General features: G+C 42.8%; 1 protein-coding gene across 14 annotated transcripts in view; it reads right to left on the reverse strand.

Moving 5' to 3' along the window:
• The window catches only part of LOC115205469 (uncharacterized protein KIAA1211-like), a 30,091-nt gene that overhangs the window by 11,327 nt on the left and 1,288 nt on the right, over positions 1-17,476 (reverse strand). For 4 of the 14 annotated variants that reach the window (XR_003880622.1, XR_003880623.1, XM_029771472.1 and 1 more), the window contains exons 2-5: positions 17,350-17,396; positions 5,955-6,037; positions 807-981; positions 108-240 (exon numbers count right to left, since the gene is read on the reverse strand). Coding sequence is in view for 12 of the 14 variants with exons in the window: in XM_029771472.1 (XP_029627332.1) it covers positions 108-240; positions 807-981; positions 5,955-6,037; positions 17,350-17,396 (438 nt within the window). In the remaining 2 variants the exon portion in view is untranslated. Of the gene's footprint in view, positions 1-107; positions 241-806; positions 982-5,954; positions 6,038-8,427; positions 9,512-12,239; positions 12,518-15,793; positions 16,038-17,349; positions 17,397-17,476 lie in introns of those variants that run through there. The other 10 variants (XM_029771476.1, XM_029771475.1, XM_029771479.1 and 7 more) reach the window with 10 other exon arrangements.

Genomic DNA, 17,476 nt, shown 5'->3' on the forward strand with positions numbered 1-17,476 from the left:
AAGAGACCTGAATGTCGGAGATAGTAAAGTATAGGAGCATAGCTACAACAGGTCATCTTACAGCCAGTCCCAGTATGGAGGAATAGGACAGAGGCTCTACTACCTACCTGTAGAGACTTGACTTTCCCATGGATGCTGTCCTGAGAGACTCCCAGACCCTCAGTCACCTCTGACAGGGGAGATTCAGAGACAAAGACACTGTCATGTGACAGAGCCTTATTACCCATATTTATTTTTGACCTTTGAAAGAAAGAAATAGAAAAAATGACAGATCAGAACATCTGCGCTTCTAGGCAGTAGCAGTTAACCCAGACACTGCCTATCTCCCTTCAATCATGTAGGACTAAGTGTAATAAAGTTTGGAGAAAAACCTAAGGAGCAGAAATGACAAGCCACTAGCCCTGTCTGTGTCCCAAATGGCACCCTACTCCCTGTGAGGTGCACTACATTTGACCAGAACCCTATGGACCCTGGTCAAACGTAGTGCACCAAATAGGGAGCCATTTGGGACGCAGCCCTGGGGAAGGAATCTGCAGCAGGTAGCCTATAAGGCTGCATGCTTAATGAATAAAAATTCACTAAGATCTAGAATGAGCGGAGAAGACTGGGTTTATTATTCAGGTGACTAATTGGTAGGCAGAATGTTAATTTCCAGCAGTCCACTCTAAATTAGTACAAATATGTACCTTTAAAGTTGTAAACATACGTAGAGGAGACTTCACACTACCCGGTAGAAATTCAATGGCGCATTTGTTCCTTGGGAATAAAATTAAATTGCCTGTATCGTGAAAAGAAAATCATCTTACCCAGAGCCCTCGTCTTTCTCAGAGCGGATGAGAAGTGCAGGTTCAGGGGCGTTGACATTGTCACTAGACTGGCTACACTTCAACCCACTGTTCCCCCCGGCAGGCGCAGCGGCCTCCTTTCTCTTCTTCTTAGAAAATAAGTTCTTGAAGGTCTGGAACTTGGACTTCTTCTTGCCTACATTGAAGATCACATCAAGAATATAGCATGGCAGAGGTTGTTCATCTCCAGTTAACAAAATGGGACCTATTCCTTCACTACCAGTTTTCACCAGTTTTTAAACATGTTCTTTTTCACCATTTTCCTTCACATCTTTCCACCACTGAACAAATAAGACCACCTAACAGAAAGCTTTGTAACAAACCTCAATCATTATTTGAAATGTAACTATTCCCTCATGTGAACTCAAGTGAGAGTAGTTACTCTGCTGGTCATAAACCCAGGTGGCATTAATGAGATAGTAAAAATACTCCCACTGTTCCATTTACATTAGCACCACAGTGGAAATTCTCAACACCTCTTTTTAACTACTTCAAGTGTTTTTTTGTGAGTGTAAACTCCCTCTCCCTTTGTTGAGAATAATAGCAGGGCAAGATCTGAGACATTTGCCTACAGCTCATGAATACAACACATCAAGCTGTTTTAGAAACAATATGTTGATTACACCAAAGTAGCAGCATAGCCAGAAACAAAGCAGAATGGCCAATTCTTAAAAGAGAAGGTCAAGTTAGTTGGATCCATAGAAATGTTGCCAATATTTGGGAGGGGATGACTGCAACGTGAACAATCCTCGGATGGAGACCTTCAGCAGCCAGGAATGCAATCGTCTGATTAAAGAGTGAGTGCTGCTTGGAGGATTGAAGCTTGCTAGTGAGAGACTATTTATATATAAAGCCACACCATCCCGTGACTGGCTCACATGCTCTGGAAAACACTTGAGATCTAACTGTAGACAAGGCCTAGAGATGGTATGATCACACACTTTAAACTGGCCCATTCAGTATGGCTGGAAAAAGTCAACAATTCATGGAAAACTTCCTCCCAATAGGAGAGGTACTACATATTTTGGATGCATACTGTACATACAGTGGGGGGAAAAAAGTATTTGATCCCCTGCTGATTTTGTACGTTTGCCCACTTACAAAGAAATGATCAGTCTATAATTGTAATGGTAGGTTTATTAGAACAGTGAGAGACAGAATAACTACAAAAAAATCCAGAAAAACGCATGTCAAAAATGTTATGAATTGATTTGCATTTTAATGAGGGAAATAAGTATTTGACCCCTCTGCAAAACATGACTTAGTACTTGGTGGCAAAACCCTTGTTGGCAATCACAGAGGTCAGACGTTTCTTGTAGTTGACCACCAGGTTTGCACACATCTCAGGAGGGATTTTGGCACACTCCTCTTTGCAGATCTTCTCCAAGTCATTAAGGTTTCGAGGCTGACGTTTGGCAACTCGAACCTTCAGCTACCTCCACAGATTTTCTATGGGATTAAGGTCTGGCTAGGCCACTCCAGGACCTTAATGTGCTTCTTCTTGAGCCACTCCTTTGTTGCTTTGGCCGTGTGTTTTGGGTCATTGTCATGCTGGAATACCCATCCACGACCCATTTTCAATGCCCTGGCTGAGAGAAGGAGGTTCTCACCCAAGATTTGACAGTACATGGCCCCGTCAAATGATGCGGTGAAGTTGTCCTGTCCCCTTAGCAGAAAAACACCCCCAAAGCATGTTTCCACCTCCATGTTTGACAGTGGAGATGGTGTTCTTGGGGTCATAGGCAGCATTCCTCCTCCTCCAAACATGGCGAGTTGAGTTGATGTCAAAGAGCTGCATTTTGGTCTCATCTGACCACAACACTTTCACCCAGTTGTCCTCAATCATTCAGATGTTCATTGGCAAACTTCAGACAGGCATGTATATGTATTCTTGATCAGGGGGACCTTGCGGGCGCTGCAGGATTTCAGTCCTTCACGGCATAGTGTGTTACCAATTGTTTTCTTGGTGACTATGGTCCCAGCTGCCTTGAGATCATTGACAAGATCCTCCCGTGTAGTTCTGGGCTGATTCCTCACCGTTCTCATGATCATTGCAACTCCACGAGGTGAGATCTTGCATGGAGCCCCAGGCCGAGGGATATTGACAGTTCTTTTGTGTTTCTTCCATTTGCGAATAATCGCACCAAATGTTGTCACCTTCTCACCAAGCTGCTTGGCGATGGTCTTGTAGCCCATTCCAGCCTTGTGTAGGTCTACAATCTTGTCCCTGACATCCTTGGAGAGCTCTTTGGTCTTGGCCATGGTGGAGAGTTTGGAATCTGATTGATTGATTGCTTCTGTGGACAGGTGTCTTTTTTTACAGGTAACAAGCTGCGGTTAGGAGCACTCCCTTTAAGAGTGTGCTCCTAATCTCAGCTCGTTACCTGTATAAAAGACACCTGGGAGCCAGAAATCTTTCTGATTGAGAGGGGGTCAAATACTTATTTCCCTCATTAAAATGCAAATCAATTTATAACATTTCTGACATGCGTTTTTCTGGATATTTTTGTTGTTATTCTGTCTCTCACTGTTCAAATAAACCTGCCATTAAAATTATAGACTGATCCTTTCTTTGTCAGTGGGCAAACGTACAAAAATCAGCAGGGGATGAAATACTTTTTTCCCCCACTGTATAGCTGAAAATGTAAACATGAAGACATTTTGTCCAGAGAGGGTATTTTTTTCAAACAGGCAAAATGTAGGCCTAGATGGGACACATGAAGGAGAAGCATGACCAGGAGATAAACAGTCAGAAACAGAAACATTCTGACGCACTGCATCTCCTTGTTGATCTGGAGAGCACTGCCATACCCAACCACAACTTACTCCCCTTGAGTTGATGTTAAACCTATTACAAACTGTTAGCCCAGGTAAACCTGGTCCTTTGTAGCTCAGTTGGTATAGCATGGCGCTTGTAACGCCAGGGTAGGTGGTCTATTCCCGGGACCACCCATACGGAAAATGTATGCACACATGACTAAGTCACTTTGGATAAAGGCGTCTGCTAATTGACATATTATTATTATATACACTCACTGCTCAGTTTGTTAGGTACATCACCCCGTTCATGAAAATGTATCGCTCCTACAGACAGTGAGTCACGTGGCCGTGGCTTGCTATATAAAGCAGGCAGACAGACATCGAGGCATTCAGTTACTGCTCGATTGAACGTTAGAATGGGAAAAACGAGTGACCTAAGCGACTGAGCGTGGTATGATCGTCGGTGCCTGGACTTTTCAAGCACGAAAGTGTCTAGGGTTTACCGAGATGGTGCGACAAAAAAAAAAAGAAGCTTGTTGATGAGAGAGGTGGAAGGAGAATGGAAAGAATCATGCAAGCTAACAGGCAGACCACAAACAGACAAATAATGACGCAGTACAACAGTGGTGTGTAGAACAGCATCTCGGAACGCACAATTCGTCAGTCCTCGTCACGGATGGGCTATTACTCAAGGACGACCACACTAGGTTCCACTCCTATCAGCTAAAAACAAGAAGTGTCTCCAGTGGGTACGCGATCACCAACACTGGACAATTGAGGAGTGGAAAAACATTGTTTGGTTCGACAAAATTCCAGTTCCATCATGCTGATGGCAGAGTCAGGATTTGGTGTAAGCAGCATGAGTCCATGGACCCATCCTGCCTCGTACAGGCTGGTGGCGGTGGTATACAGGCTGGTGGCGGTGGTATACAGGCTGGTGGCGGTGGTATACAGGCTGGTGGCGGTGGTATACAGGCTGGTGGCGGTGGTATACAGGCTGGTGGCGGTGGTATACAGGCTGGTGGCGGTGGTATACTGGTGTGGGGAATGTTTTTCCTGGGACACGTTAGGTCCCTTGATACCAATTCAGCAACTGACGTTTCCGACACCTTATAGAATCTATTCCCTGAAGAATTCAGCCTGTTCTGGAGGAAAAAATGGGGTCCGCCGTGGAACTTCTGACATTTTTTATTTATTTATTGAACCTTTATTTAACTAGGCAAGTCAGTTAAGAACAAATTCTTATATACAATGACGGCCTACACCGGCCAAACCCGGACAACGCCGGGCCAATTGTGCGCCGCCCTATGGGACTCCCAATCACAGCAGGTTGTGATACAGCCTGGATTTGAATCAGGGTGTCAGTAGTGACAACTCAAGCACTGACAGGCAGTACCTTAGACCGCTGCGCCACTCGGGAGTATTAGCTGCGCCACTCGGGAGTATTAGATGGTTGTACCTAATAAACTGTGTATTATAAATCAAAAAATCTTGGGAAGAGTCATGACCAAGACCTAGTCTGTAGTACACAAAGATCTACTATCTTGACTGAAGATTAACTCCTTGGAATATTCACCCGTCCCCCACTACCCTCCCAGGTCGCCACGAGGATAATGCCATGGGGCAGCCGCCCATCAGGGTATTCCAAATTATCCCCCGGCCCACCGCCAGCCAGCACACTGCCAGCCATTGACAAATTATTTATTTTAATAATGGACTTCGCCCTCCGTGCTCCGCTTTAGAAATTCAATCTGATAGAGTAGATTATTCCCCTTGTCAGTGGGAGCTATTCCTGAAGGAAAGGGCTAATCCACGTCCCAGCTAGCCCTCCAGAGACAGTTCCCAGCCTGACCTTGCAGATCCCGACTTCCTTGTTCCCAGAGCGCATCACAGCAGGGTGAAGGGTTGGCAGACAGACAGTGGGAAAATATGTTCTTATGGGAGCTGATGAGATATATTTTTTGTACTTCATTTCCTGCCAATAAAACTAAGAAAATCTCCTTCTTAAGCTTGACCTGATCCTCCCTGAAGCCCAGTGCTCTCTGCAAGAAAGAGATAATAGCACACTGGTCTAGAAGAAACACTGATACTGTAGCATGGATCTTGTGGAGGGATTCTCATCATGATAAAATCATCTCACTTCAACTTGCAATGAACCACAAGGCTTCTCAGACACAAATCTTCAGGCGAGGCATAGATCCACAGATTAGATCCTGTAAATCTGATCAGATAGGATCTGCTGTCACACATTCCCCATAGCACTACCACAGACAGACAGAGTTCCATGACCAGAGAAAAGTGAAGAGCCCCTTTAAAGGGCTAGCAATGCCAGTTAAAGTATGGGTTTACCTGTGCACTCTTCAGTGGTGTCTGCTGGATCCTGGTTGGTCAACACATCTGATGGTCCAGAGGCCATGATACTGCAGTCACTACTGGGAGGGAGAGAGTCATTGACTAAGGAGCAGAGGGAGAGAGTCATTTAAAAAAAAATTTTTACCTTTATTTAACTAGGCAAGTCAGTTAAGAACAAATTCTTATTTACAATGACGGCCTAGGAACAGTGGGTTAACTGCCTTGTTCAGGAGCAGAACGACAGATTTTTACTTTGTCAGCTCGGGGATTCGATAGAGCAATTTTTCGGTTACTGGCCCAACGCTCTAACCACTAGGCTACCTGCCACCCCATTGACTATGGAGCAGAGGGAGAGAGCCATTGACTATGGAGCAGAGGGAGAGATAATTAGCTCTATAATTAGCTCTATTATAGAGGGAAGCCTTCCAGGGATTTGGGCAACTAATAATGAGACCACAGTCAGTTTGGGCTGAGTACAATGTAGATTCAATCAGGCACTGTATTTCAAATCATCCCTATTTACTGTAACTCAGCTGTGTGCATCTCCACTGAGGGCAACAACCACGTCCATAACCCTGCTCTCTATATAAGGAGAGATCAGGGATGGTCTCAGCCTACCAATCTCTCTCTACTACAATGCCCTCAGTGACACCACCCTGTCATGTCACAGGATGGGGCTGAGATAAGCAGCCTGTGCCTGGGGCAGATTACTGGAGGGGGCTGCCTGGGGCTGGAGCTCCCAGCAGGATAGCCTCAGACCCTCCATGCCGACCCAGCAGGAGGAAGCCATCAGCGGTCAGTGACAGCGAGTCTCAACCTCTGGCCCCACGGAATGGCTAAACAGGATGTGGAGGCAATTTGGATTTCGACCGCACATGCAAAACGAGTTACTCCGTTAATAAGGTAATTACCTCCTCTGCCAACTCTGTGAAGAACCTGGTGAGCTCAGAGCGGCTATGTTTTGTGAAAATCTAGATCCATGTCTCGGGGGTGGTCTTAATGAAGAATTCTCAAATATAATATCTGAGGATTGACTTGTTTATTTCCACATTATCTTAAGTCTGGATGTGATGATTATAAGAACAAGAAACACCCAACAGAAACAGTGAACGAAAGAATTAGAAGTTACAATACTAAAATGTGTAATCATTACACCCAGCAGCGTAGTACAAATACCTGAGGCAGTCAGAGAATAAATATAAACCCAGCTGAGAAAATTCAAAGGCAGTACTGTCTCATGGGAATAAGCAGCTGCAGTGCGTACTGGACTCCGCTTCCTGGTGTGACATAAGCTGCTGGGAGCCTCCTGTGTCACGTAACATCTACAGTTACATCCCTGCTGAAGTCCAAGGCCCTGTCCCAATAGCTTGAAGCTATTCAACTCAGCCTGAGACTACCCCATCTACGTCATTGTTGTTCAATAAGAACATAATGTTCCTTGTGTGAGATAAAACATGTGCCTTCTGTATCTGAAATCTTCTTCAATAATCAATAAACACATGGCAACTTCATTATACCAGCTGTGAGAATATCATATGTTGAACTCCTAACTGCAGGCCTTTCTCAGTGGCACAAAACCATTTGATTACATTAGTTTAATTTGTTTATTTCAACAATTTACAAACCCTTGACAGTTATAAATAAACATACATTTCAACTGGTTTCCCTGTTCCCCTGGCAACGCTTGTACCAAACAGTACAACAGACAGGCCCACTCCAGACTAGGTAAAGTTACTACTAGACAACACATTGTCTGAGAAACTGAACCTTTTCTCAGGTGTTTTCTGTTAGAATAGTTATGAAAATTGTTATGAAAACCATTTTAACAGAAAGCACCTGAGAAAAAGTTCAGTTACTCAGACAATGTGTTGTCTAGTAGTAACTTTACTGACCTAAAGATATTATATAGACATTGTAAGTATTATTTTAGTGAGTTGAAACATTCCACAATGTTTGTCAGCCCTTTGAATTGAGAGAGAAAGAGATCCAATCTGCCTCTTCATTTCCTCTGTATCTCTGAGTAAATGTTACCTGCTTCACAGAGAAATAACACTTCAGAGATACAGACTGAACCCCCCCCCCACCAATACCAAGGGAGACAATGTGTGACTGAAACCCCCCACCACCAATACATCTTCAACACAAACACACATCACACACAGTCGATTAAGACTAGGGGATAATAAGAGAGAGACTGGGGATCTGTATAGACTAGACCATGGGAAGGGGTACTACTTGTGCTTGTGACCAACAGAGAGCATTCTGGGGAGAATGCAGCCTGGGGTTGTCGTCACAGCTAGCCTATGAACCATAACCTCCCCGGGTCTGACCATGTGACCAACCCCAGTCACACAGCTCTGCTTCCACAGAGGAACATCCTCTAGAAAAGGAGAGAACTACTGAGTACGCACGACGTAGTGGGGCAACATGGTTCAGGGGCAGGAGGGTTCAGCTGGGCTAATGGACTGACCTTGGACTGACTCCAATACTGACCAGCAGCGATGACGTCCTCTGTTTCATGTCTTAACTTTTCAGGGGTTGAAAGGGAAGAGAGTTGGTGGGAAGGAGCAGTATTACATTATGAGAACAAAAGAGCTTGTTAGATAAACAAAACCATTATTTAGAAGATGAGAAAATATTTATTTGAGCACAGGGAGTTAAACAGTTGAGTCGGCCAGTTCCAAGATACAGCCAGGTTTGAGTATTGTTTTTTTACTGAGCGATCCCCTATTTCAGTACTGGGCGATCCCCTATTTCAGTACTGGGCGATCCCCTATTTCAGTACTGGGCGATCCCCTATTTCAGTACTGGGCGATCCCCTATTTCAGTACTGGGCGATCCCCTATTTCAGTACTGGGCGATCCCCTATTTCAGAGCCAGATGTGAGGAGTCACCTATGTTATGCAATCAAGCAACTAGCAAGGTGTACAAGACAGACAACACCTTGATTCTAATGTTCACACACTCTTCAGCAGTCAGTAGACTGCCTTCTGGTCTAAGTCTTAATAAATCCACCTATGCTGTGCAGAACAGAGTGTGATTGAAGCCTCACAGTGTCCTCGGAAACCGTATTCCTCAACATCCAGGATACTTCTAATATTTGTGGAAAAGGAAATAGGGAGTTTGTAGGAATTCACTTTTTTTTTTAAAATATCAAACCATATCTAAAGTCAATCCAATATAGACTAATATGCCTATGTAACAGCGCAAACCATCAACTGGGTTAAATAAGCAATTACGTTATCTTAAGTAGGGACGGTACACAACACATTCCACTCAGTTATCTTGAACACAAATTCTCAGAAACGCCAAAGTTCTTATGCATGTTTTTTAAAGGTAAGAAATAAAACGCTCCATGTGAATATTGTTAGCAGTAGTGCCAAGCAATGATACTGGCCATTTTGTTTGGTAGTTTATACAGGCATGCCTTTACATTTTAACTGGCGCAAGAGTCCTCTGGCAGTCTAAATTATACACATAGCCTGTGGAGCATGGAGCACTAAGGACAGACATACAGTGCATTCAGAAAGTATTCAGACCCCTTGACTTTTTCCATATTTTCTTACGTTACAGCCTTCCCCATAAATCTACACATAATACCCCATAATGACAAAGCGAGCTGGCCGCCCGGCCAAACTGAGCAATCGTGGGAGAAGGGCCTTGGTCAGGGAGGTGACCAAGAACCCGATGTTCCTCTGTGGAGATGGGAGAAACTTCCAGAAGGAAAACCATCTCTGCAGCACTCCACCAATCAGGCCTTTATGGTAGAGTGGCCAGACAGAAGCCACTCCTCAGTAAAAAGGGACATGACAGCCCGCTTGGAGTTCGCCAAAAGGCACCTAAAGGACTCTCAGACCATGAGAAACAAGATTCTCTGGTCTGATGAAACCAAGATTGAACTCTTTGGACTGAATGCCAAGCGTCATGTCTGGAAGAAACCTGACACCCTCCCTACAGTGAAGCATGGTGGTGGCAGCATCTTGCTCTGGGGATGTTTTTCAGCGGCAGGGACTGGGAGTCTAGTCAGGATCGAGGGGAAGATGAAAGGAGCAAAGAGAGATCCTTGATGAAAACCTGCTCCAGAGCGCTCAGGACCTCAGACTGGGGTGAAGGTTCACCTTCCAACAGGACAACGACCCTAAGCACACAGCCAAGACAACGCAGGAGTGGCTTCGGGACAAGTGCCTGAATGTCCTTGAGTGGCCCAGCCAGAGCCCGGACATCGAACATCTCTGGAGAGACCTGAAAATAGCTGTGCAGCAAAGCTCCCCATCCAACCTGACAAAGCTTGAGAGGATCTGCAGAGAAGAAGGGGAGAAACTCCTCAAATACAGGTGTGCCAAGTTTGTAGAGTCATATCCAAGAAGACTTGAGGCTGTAATCACTGCCAAGGTGCTTCAAAGTATTTAGTAAAGGGTCAGAATACTTATGTAAATGTTAGATTTCAGGGTTTAATAATGTTTTTGCTTTGTCATTATGGGGTACTGTGTATAGATTGATGAGTGAATTAAAAAAATCTATTTTAGAATAAGGCTGTAACGTAACAAAATGTGGACAGTCAAAGGGTCTGAATACTTTCTGAAGGCACCGTAGATGATGTGCAGTGTAGTTCGTTAGTAGTGGGTGTAGTAGGCCAGTAGCCCTACATAAAGATGTCCAAACTGAATGCAATCTGGGTAAATCATCGATTCCCCAGAACATACAAGATGATCACAGCAACCAAACAGGAGCTCCAATGAAACTTAACAGGAGAAGCACAGTACCCAGGACAAGGCTACTGCAGGGCACAGCTGCCTGGAAGGAAGAACTCCTAGAGTAGTTACAATGGGCGGACTTTCAGGATATCAAAGAAGGATGTGCTGTCTTTTTTATTGGAGGTTTAACCCACCATTCTCTGCTATGCTGAGTGAACACTTTTCATTGGGTGGAGCCCCCATATATGAGGCTGCATATCCAAAGTGGATGGTCTGCTCATCACAGCACAGTTTTTTTTCCTAAGTTTTTTTTCAGCTGTTGAGTAAAACCTCACATACCTTAATGTTTGTCTTGAACCAGAGCCACAAACCCATGGAATTTCCTCTCCTCACTCTTTCTAAATGAGAGGAGTGACTAAGTCAGACTTTGGAAAAAAAAAGCTTATTGAATTTAGAAGTTGTATCAAGGGTGCATTCTGTACGGAAGGGTTAGGCTACACATCTGTCCCAAATACGAGTTGTGTGTAGCAAGAAAGACATTCTGTGTGTTGCGCTCACATGATGTTGTGTGCAACAGGGCTTAACATGCGTGAATGCATTAATCTAGCTTGAACATATTAATCCAACAAGAGGAAAAATAAACATTTTGGTGTTAGTAGTATAGCATAGTTCAACGCAGCCTTCCTTACCCCTGTTCTGTAGGACAAGGAGGATTAAACCAGATCAGACAAGTTCCATCTGGAAAAAGTGAGGCTTTTACAGTCCAATATCAAGGAAGGATGACTGTTTAAACGAGAACCATGTGAAACGGTGCAGGTGACCCACACATCTGTGCCAAGCTGTTTACACTAGCATGTTATGTTTTGTACTCATCCATACTGTATGTCATATGTTCTCCATTTCTAAGTCAGTCTGTGTACAAGATGTCACATGAAAGCCATTACTTAGCCAGACTGCTGCTAAGAGGAACTTAGTTGGGACAGCTGACAGACACAAACCACGAAATGGATGTTTGGGATGTGGATGGATGTGAATAAACCGTGGTAGTCAGTTACTCACTCTGGGGGAGAAGAGCTGATCCCGTTCAGGCTGACTTACTAAGTGGGTCAGTTCACAGTTAAAAAAAGGCTGTCTGGCTCTTTCTCACATTTGATCAATGAACTGAGTGAGGGGTCAATAAAGCTTTTATTGTCTTTTTAATGTCTTGAGACAGAAGGATAAAGGGGGAGATGGTTCTTTAACACTGCGAATAAACAGCCCCTATACAGTGCATTTACAATCTAGTCCACGAGGCTACAACAGTGGTCTTAGTTTCAAATTAACTATTTGTTCATGTTATGACTTGCAGAATCAATGCAGGCCTACTGTGTCCTGATATTAGGGTTCAGAACCAGAACATAACTATTGCCCTTCTCTAAGACACATGTACACATGCCATGTACATTAAGAAGACTGCCAGGGACAAATAGCATACATGACTATGTTCACTTCAGATAAATGCTCTGGCGATAGATGTATTTCCTCTGTCTTCATACCTTGCCAGGATATCAAACAAGTCGAACCAGAAAAGCAGAGAGAACAGACTTACTTCTTTCCCTGCAAGCAGCCGTAAAATCCAGCCATGGTTTCTAGTTGGGAATGTTCAAGAGATACAGCAGGCAGTACACCCTTTCCCAGCTTGTCTGAGTGATGGCGGCAAGTGGAAGAGTCCCTGTGCAAGCCCCAACTGCAACGTTAAAGGCCACCAGTCCACTACACACAAACACCCCTCTTCTTCATGTACATGAATTAAGACAGAACGGCAGAAAGACAACAATAAAGACACAGAGCTAACTTTGAGGATACCTGCCCGCCCTCCCTCCCAGTGACCTGCCTACAGTGGGAGGACACTAGTGTGAACTAACAGCCAGCCCCAAGCTACTTTTCCCACCCATCTCCACCTCCCTCCTCCCACTCCCTGCCCCGTCATTAGCCTAATCCCGAGCGGCAGCCTGCAGCTATTGTCTCAACCAGGCAGCTTACTTCCAGCCGATCTGACCCGTGTGTCTGTGATAATTAGATAGGGGGTGTCGTGAGGAGACATGAGGATTGTCCTGGCTAGGAACTCTATCCTATCCCCATCTGAAAAACAAAACTGCCCAACCAAGAGTACCACCCTGCCATAGAGTCAGAGTCAACACAGACAACAGATGTCTAAATCTTAACCTCTAACTATGGCTAACTATGGTTCAACCTTTGTGTCATTCATGTTGTGATGTCAATTCATATGGACGACTAAGTAGAAAATCAATATGGGCTACTGATCAACAGGTTGGATAATAAGGCCTAATTATCAGATAAACAGCACAAACCGTCATTCTGTTACCAAACTTTCCATCTGCACTGTTCAAGTAAAATGTGTTTTTGTAACTTTTTCTGTGGGATTTGTTAACAGTTGTCCTTGTGCATAGAGTTGTATTGTTTAACTTTCCAATCAGTGGTTTTTGTTTGACATTTTAAAGTGAAAAATCTAAGTCTTGGCATCATTCTGTCACCATGGAATTGCCCAGAAGTATGTTATGGCAAAATGCTAACAATAAACCTTTTACTACAATAATATTCAAATGAAACTAATACAACTTTTTACTCATGAATAACTCAAGTCAGTCGGAAAGTTTTTAACTGAACATCTCTATGTGAGATCAGGGTCTGTGAAGGATTTGGTAAAGCTGGATCAGAATACAACCAAAATGGCCAGATCTGCTTGGAATCTATCCAAGTGGAGCCCTTTTCCTGGGAATAAAGAATGTGTTCACGTAAACAATCCACTCAAACTCTATTAGCTCCAGACCTCCGAGACTCCATTTCAAAATGAAATATTTCCCTCATCCTGAAAGTGTAAACACATTAGAAGCCTGTGTCAGAGAGTAACCACAGCGCTACCATAGCATTTACTCTACTTAATGGCATTCCAAAGGAATATGACTTGGGTGATAACAAATAATTGATCAAATACATCATTAGAATCAATAGACTTTGCTTATCAACTCAATGTATACAATCTGGTGTCTTCTATACACCGACAGCAATCACAAGCAGCCACCATCTTAGTATTGAAACATCCAGACAGACTACCTGACACCGAGTAGATTGTCACACATGGGAAATCTCAATTCATACAAACTATATGTGGACTAATTTCAAAAAACACATATATCCCTCTGTTTTTAAAGCTAAGAGCAATGTCTGTCAGTTTTACTCCTTGATTTTTTTTGTGGTATTTCCTGAACCATTTTTCAACTGCCCCCACAGAAACCTATTGCTTTGCTCAGAACTGAGAAAGTAAAGCAGCTAACGATGGTGAGAAGGACAGGATGGGCATTGGAGTTAGTTCAGGAGATCATTTCTCAGTGCAAATATCAAGCATTGTGATTGTCCTCAACTTTGTGGTTTACCAAGATACTGTAGTTGAAATTCAGAGTAAAATAACATACTGTTTTCAACTATAGTTACTTATATAAAGTTGAATTCTGAAGAATTAAATATTTGCCCATGATTGAGCAGGAGGCCCTTTTCCCCCTGTTCTCTTCAATCCCTCATCCCCTCAACAGTTTGCTCTGACTCAGGTTTCTTTAGTTAACCCCTGCAGAGTACTGTTTCTTTTCTTTACAAAGCGCTCGGAATTCCTGCTCACATCTGGAACACATCTTCTACGAGCAGCGATCTCTCTGGCTCTAATCAACTCTAATTAAGGCCATGTATGCAGCAGAACTGTAAATAACAAACACATGATACTGTAGAACTGAGCTAGGGAGCCAGCCATGCTGGGTGGGAGGCTGAATGTGTCACGGACAGACAGGGATGTCTATACAGCAGCAACACACTGTCCTCTCTGTCTGGCCTGGTTATCTTCTCATGGTGCTGGAAACCTTTTAGAGCTGACCCTTGAAGCGACCCACTCTGCTATCCCACTCTCCACGTGAAAAGGGATCCTGCTGGGTTTTACTGCTAGATGAAACTGCTAAAGGCCCTCTAGTCTGCCTTTAACCTACAGTTGTTACTGTTTTCACAAGGCATTCCTTCCATTCCAAATCATTTGCTGCACAGCATGTGGGCCTTAAGGGCACACGAGAAGGTATTTATCTGAAGGGTTTAATTGCATGGTGATAATCAACTAATTGTGGTTTTAAAAAAATTGTTTTAAATGTTGTGCTCTTAGCGATATCCTCTATTGAAAACATGGAAATAGTGCCATGGCTCAATCTGGTTGGTCCTACTGGTCGAATGGGTGTGGTTGAGAACTGACCCCTATTAAAAACTTTGTGGACCAGCTACCTAAGCCAATAGGCTTTCTTCATGCCATTATGGTCAGAAAAACTAATGGTAATCAAAACGTCACGCCAGGGTAAGCCTACATGAGACACAGACCTTATTTGAAGTGTTTCTAAAATCCCCTATGGGAAATATGAATGAATGGTGGAAAAACGATTGGAACCATTTATTTTTCTTGCTGAGTCGGTGGTTGTGTTTGATTAAGGTTTTATTCAAAAGTATGGTTTTCAGTAAACAAAGGCATGCAACAAGAGGTCAAACATAGGTACATGGTGAGGGTTTAAGAATGTACATTTAAGTATCATGTAAAGGCTCATTAAAAAACCGTTAAAAAAACCTCTAGTAGCCTATGCGCTCAACTCTGTGGAGGAGTTGAGGTACTTGGCAACAGTGAATAGCATTTTATATCCCTTAAAAATGATGGGGCGTTATTATTTGTATTCTAATAAGGAATATAACGTTATTAATGGACTGATCATACCAGATAGCTATTTGGCAATAAGCAACTGAACTAAATTGTATTGACCACAGCCTATTGAAACAGCAAAAACACTCATCACCATCACCAAAAAAAATAAAGTTTTAAATAAATTTAAGAGGATAATGAGTCGCAAACTAAAGATAACATCGAATTATGTCCCAGGAGTTTCTTCAAGTGAGGTATAATTCAATAACATCGCTTCGGTAAAGTTGAAGAAACGGTCAACTGAATTCAATAGGCTTTTTGCGAATCAAACACAAAGCAAACTAGAAAACTGGAGCGAACCATATGGAAACTTCGCCTATCAAACAATTGTCTCCAAGTTCGTCTTGAAAGAAAATGGTACTTACAAACTGAGTTATATATTTCAGAGTACGCAGTCATCCATCAAAGTCAAGAAGACAGCGGTGATTTGTGATGATTATATCTGGCCCATTGAGGTCTCGTGTCTTCAACTAGCCCGCAGAAGCACTGGAGTACCGCCCATGCCGTCCGCGAAAGTCGACAAATTGTGTGCACCAGTTGACTCACTGGGAATTTTCTTTAGATAAATATAAACTGTAAAATTAACCAAACAATTTACCCCAAACAATAATTTAACAATTTAGGCCTACAGTATCAGTCAAAGATGCAACATTTTAAAGTGTACGGTCCCCTAGCGTTCCTAGCTATTGCTTTTTGTATGACATGTCTCAATTCCATCTGTATAAAAAAATATATGTATTTACGGATTTTCTGGTCAAATAATTTTGTCCATAGATAATCAGTACTTTTGAGCTAATATTCTATAAATGGTACAGGTACTCAGGTCCAGTGAGCTCCTGCCCAAATCAAACACTGTGTATAATCTGTGCTGGGGAACTAGGAGAATTGATGGGTTAAATATATGGCCAGCAATGCCCTCTAGTGGTAGTTTTTTGTATGGATCTTAAAGGATTCTGGCTGAAAATTTGACAAATCTATGCATTATACAACTTGACCACACCATTTCCATGATGATTTTATTCGTAAAATAGATAGAATACATGTATTCTACATTTAAATGTTAGCAATTTGACATAGTATTTTATCCAAAGAGACTAACAGGCAGGTAAACTAAGTCCAACTAAACAACCACACATCAGTCATTGCAATTAGCTAAAAACTCAGCAGTGCTAGAAAGAGATGGAGATATTTTCACCATAGGCAGACTCAAGGACAGGTGGTAAAGGCCTACAGTAGGAAGAAAAGTACTAGGAAGTGGTAGGGAGTAGGATCTGGAAATCCCACCTGAAAAGACACAGACAATAGATTTTTGCCAGGTCTCCATGCATTTGCACACACAACAAACATGTAACTCGTCACTTCTATCCAGTGGTGTAAAGTACTTAAGTAGTTTTTTGGGGGTATCTGTACTTTATTATTTATATTTTTCCTACTTTTACTTCACTACCTTCCCAAAGAAAAGAAAATGTTCCCTGATACCCAAAAGTACCTTTTTACATTTTGACAGGAAAATTATCCAAATTCACACACTTATCAAGAGAACATCCCTGGGATCCCTATTGCCTCTGATCTGGCGGACTCACTAAACACAAATGCTTCGTTTGTAAATTATGCCTGAGTGATGGAGTATGCCCCTGGCTATCCGTCAATAAAAATACAATTGTGCCGTCTGGCTTGCTAAATATAAGGATTTTGAAATGGGTTATACTTTTACTTTTGATACTTAAGTACATTTTAGCAATTCCATTTACTTTTTATAATTAAGTAGGCCTATATTTAAAACCAAATACTTTTAGACTTTTACTTGAGTCATTCTCTATTAAGGTATCTTTACTTTTACTCAAGTATGACAATTGAGTGCTTTTTCCAGCACTGCTTCTATCAAACTACAGAGTAGAGTGGTGGGTGAGACAATGGGTACCTTTCAGCTGGTGCTCCTTGGGCCATGCTGGGAATTTCGCCTGGATCCTCGGGAAAGACAATATTTATAAATCAATCAAATCACTTTTTAATGCTTTCCTAAAATACAATTCAAGCCACTGATTATA

Source organism: Salmo trutta, chromosome 13, assembly GCF_901001165.1.
Source record: "Salmo trutta chromosome 13, fSalTru1.1, whole genome shotgun sequence".
Classification (NCBI taxonomy): Eukaryota; Metazoa; Chordata; class Actinopteri; order Salmoniformes; family Salmonidae; genus Salmo; species Salmo trutta.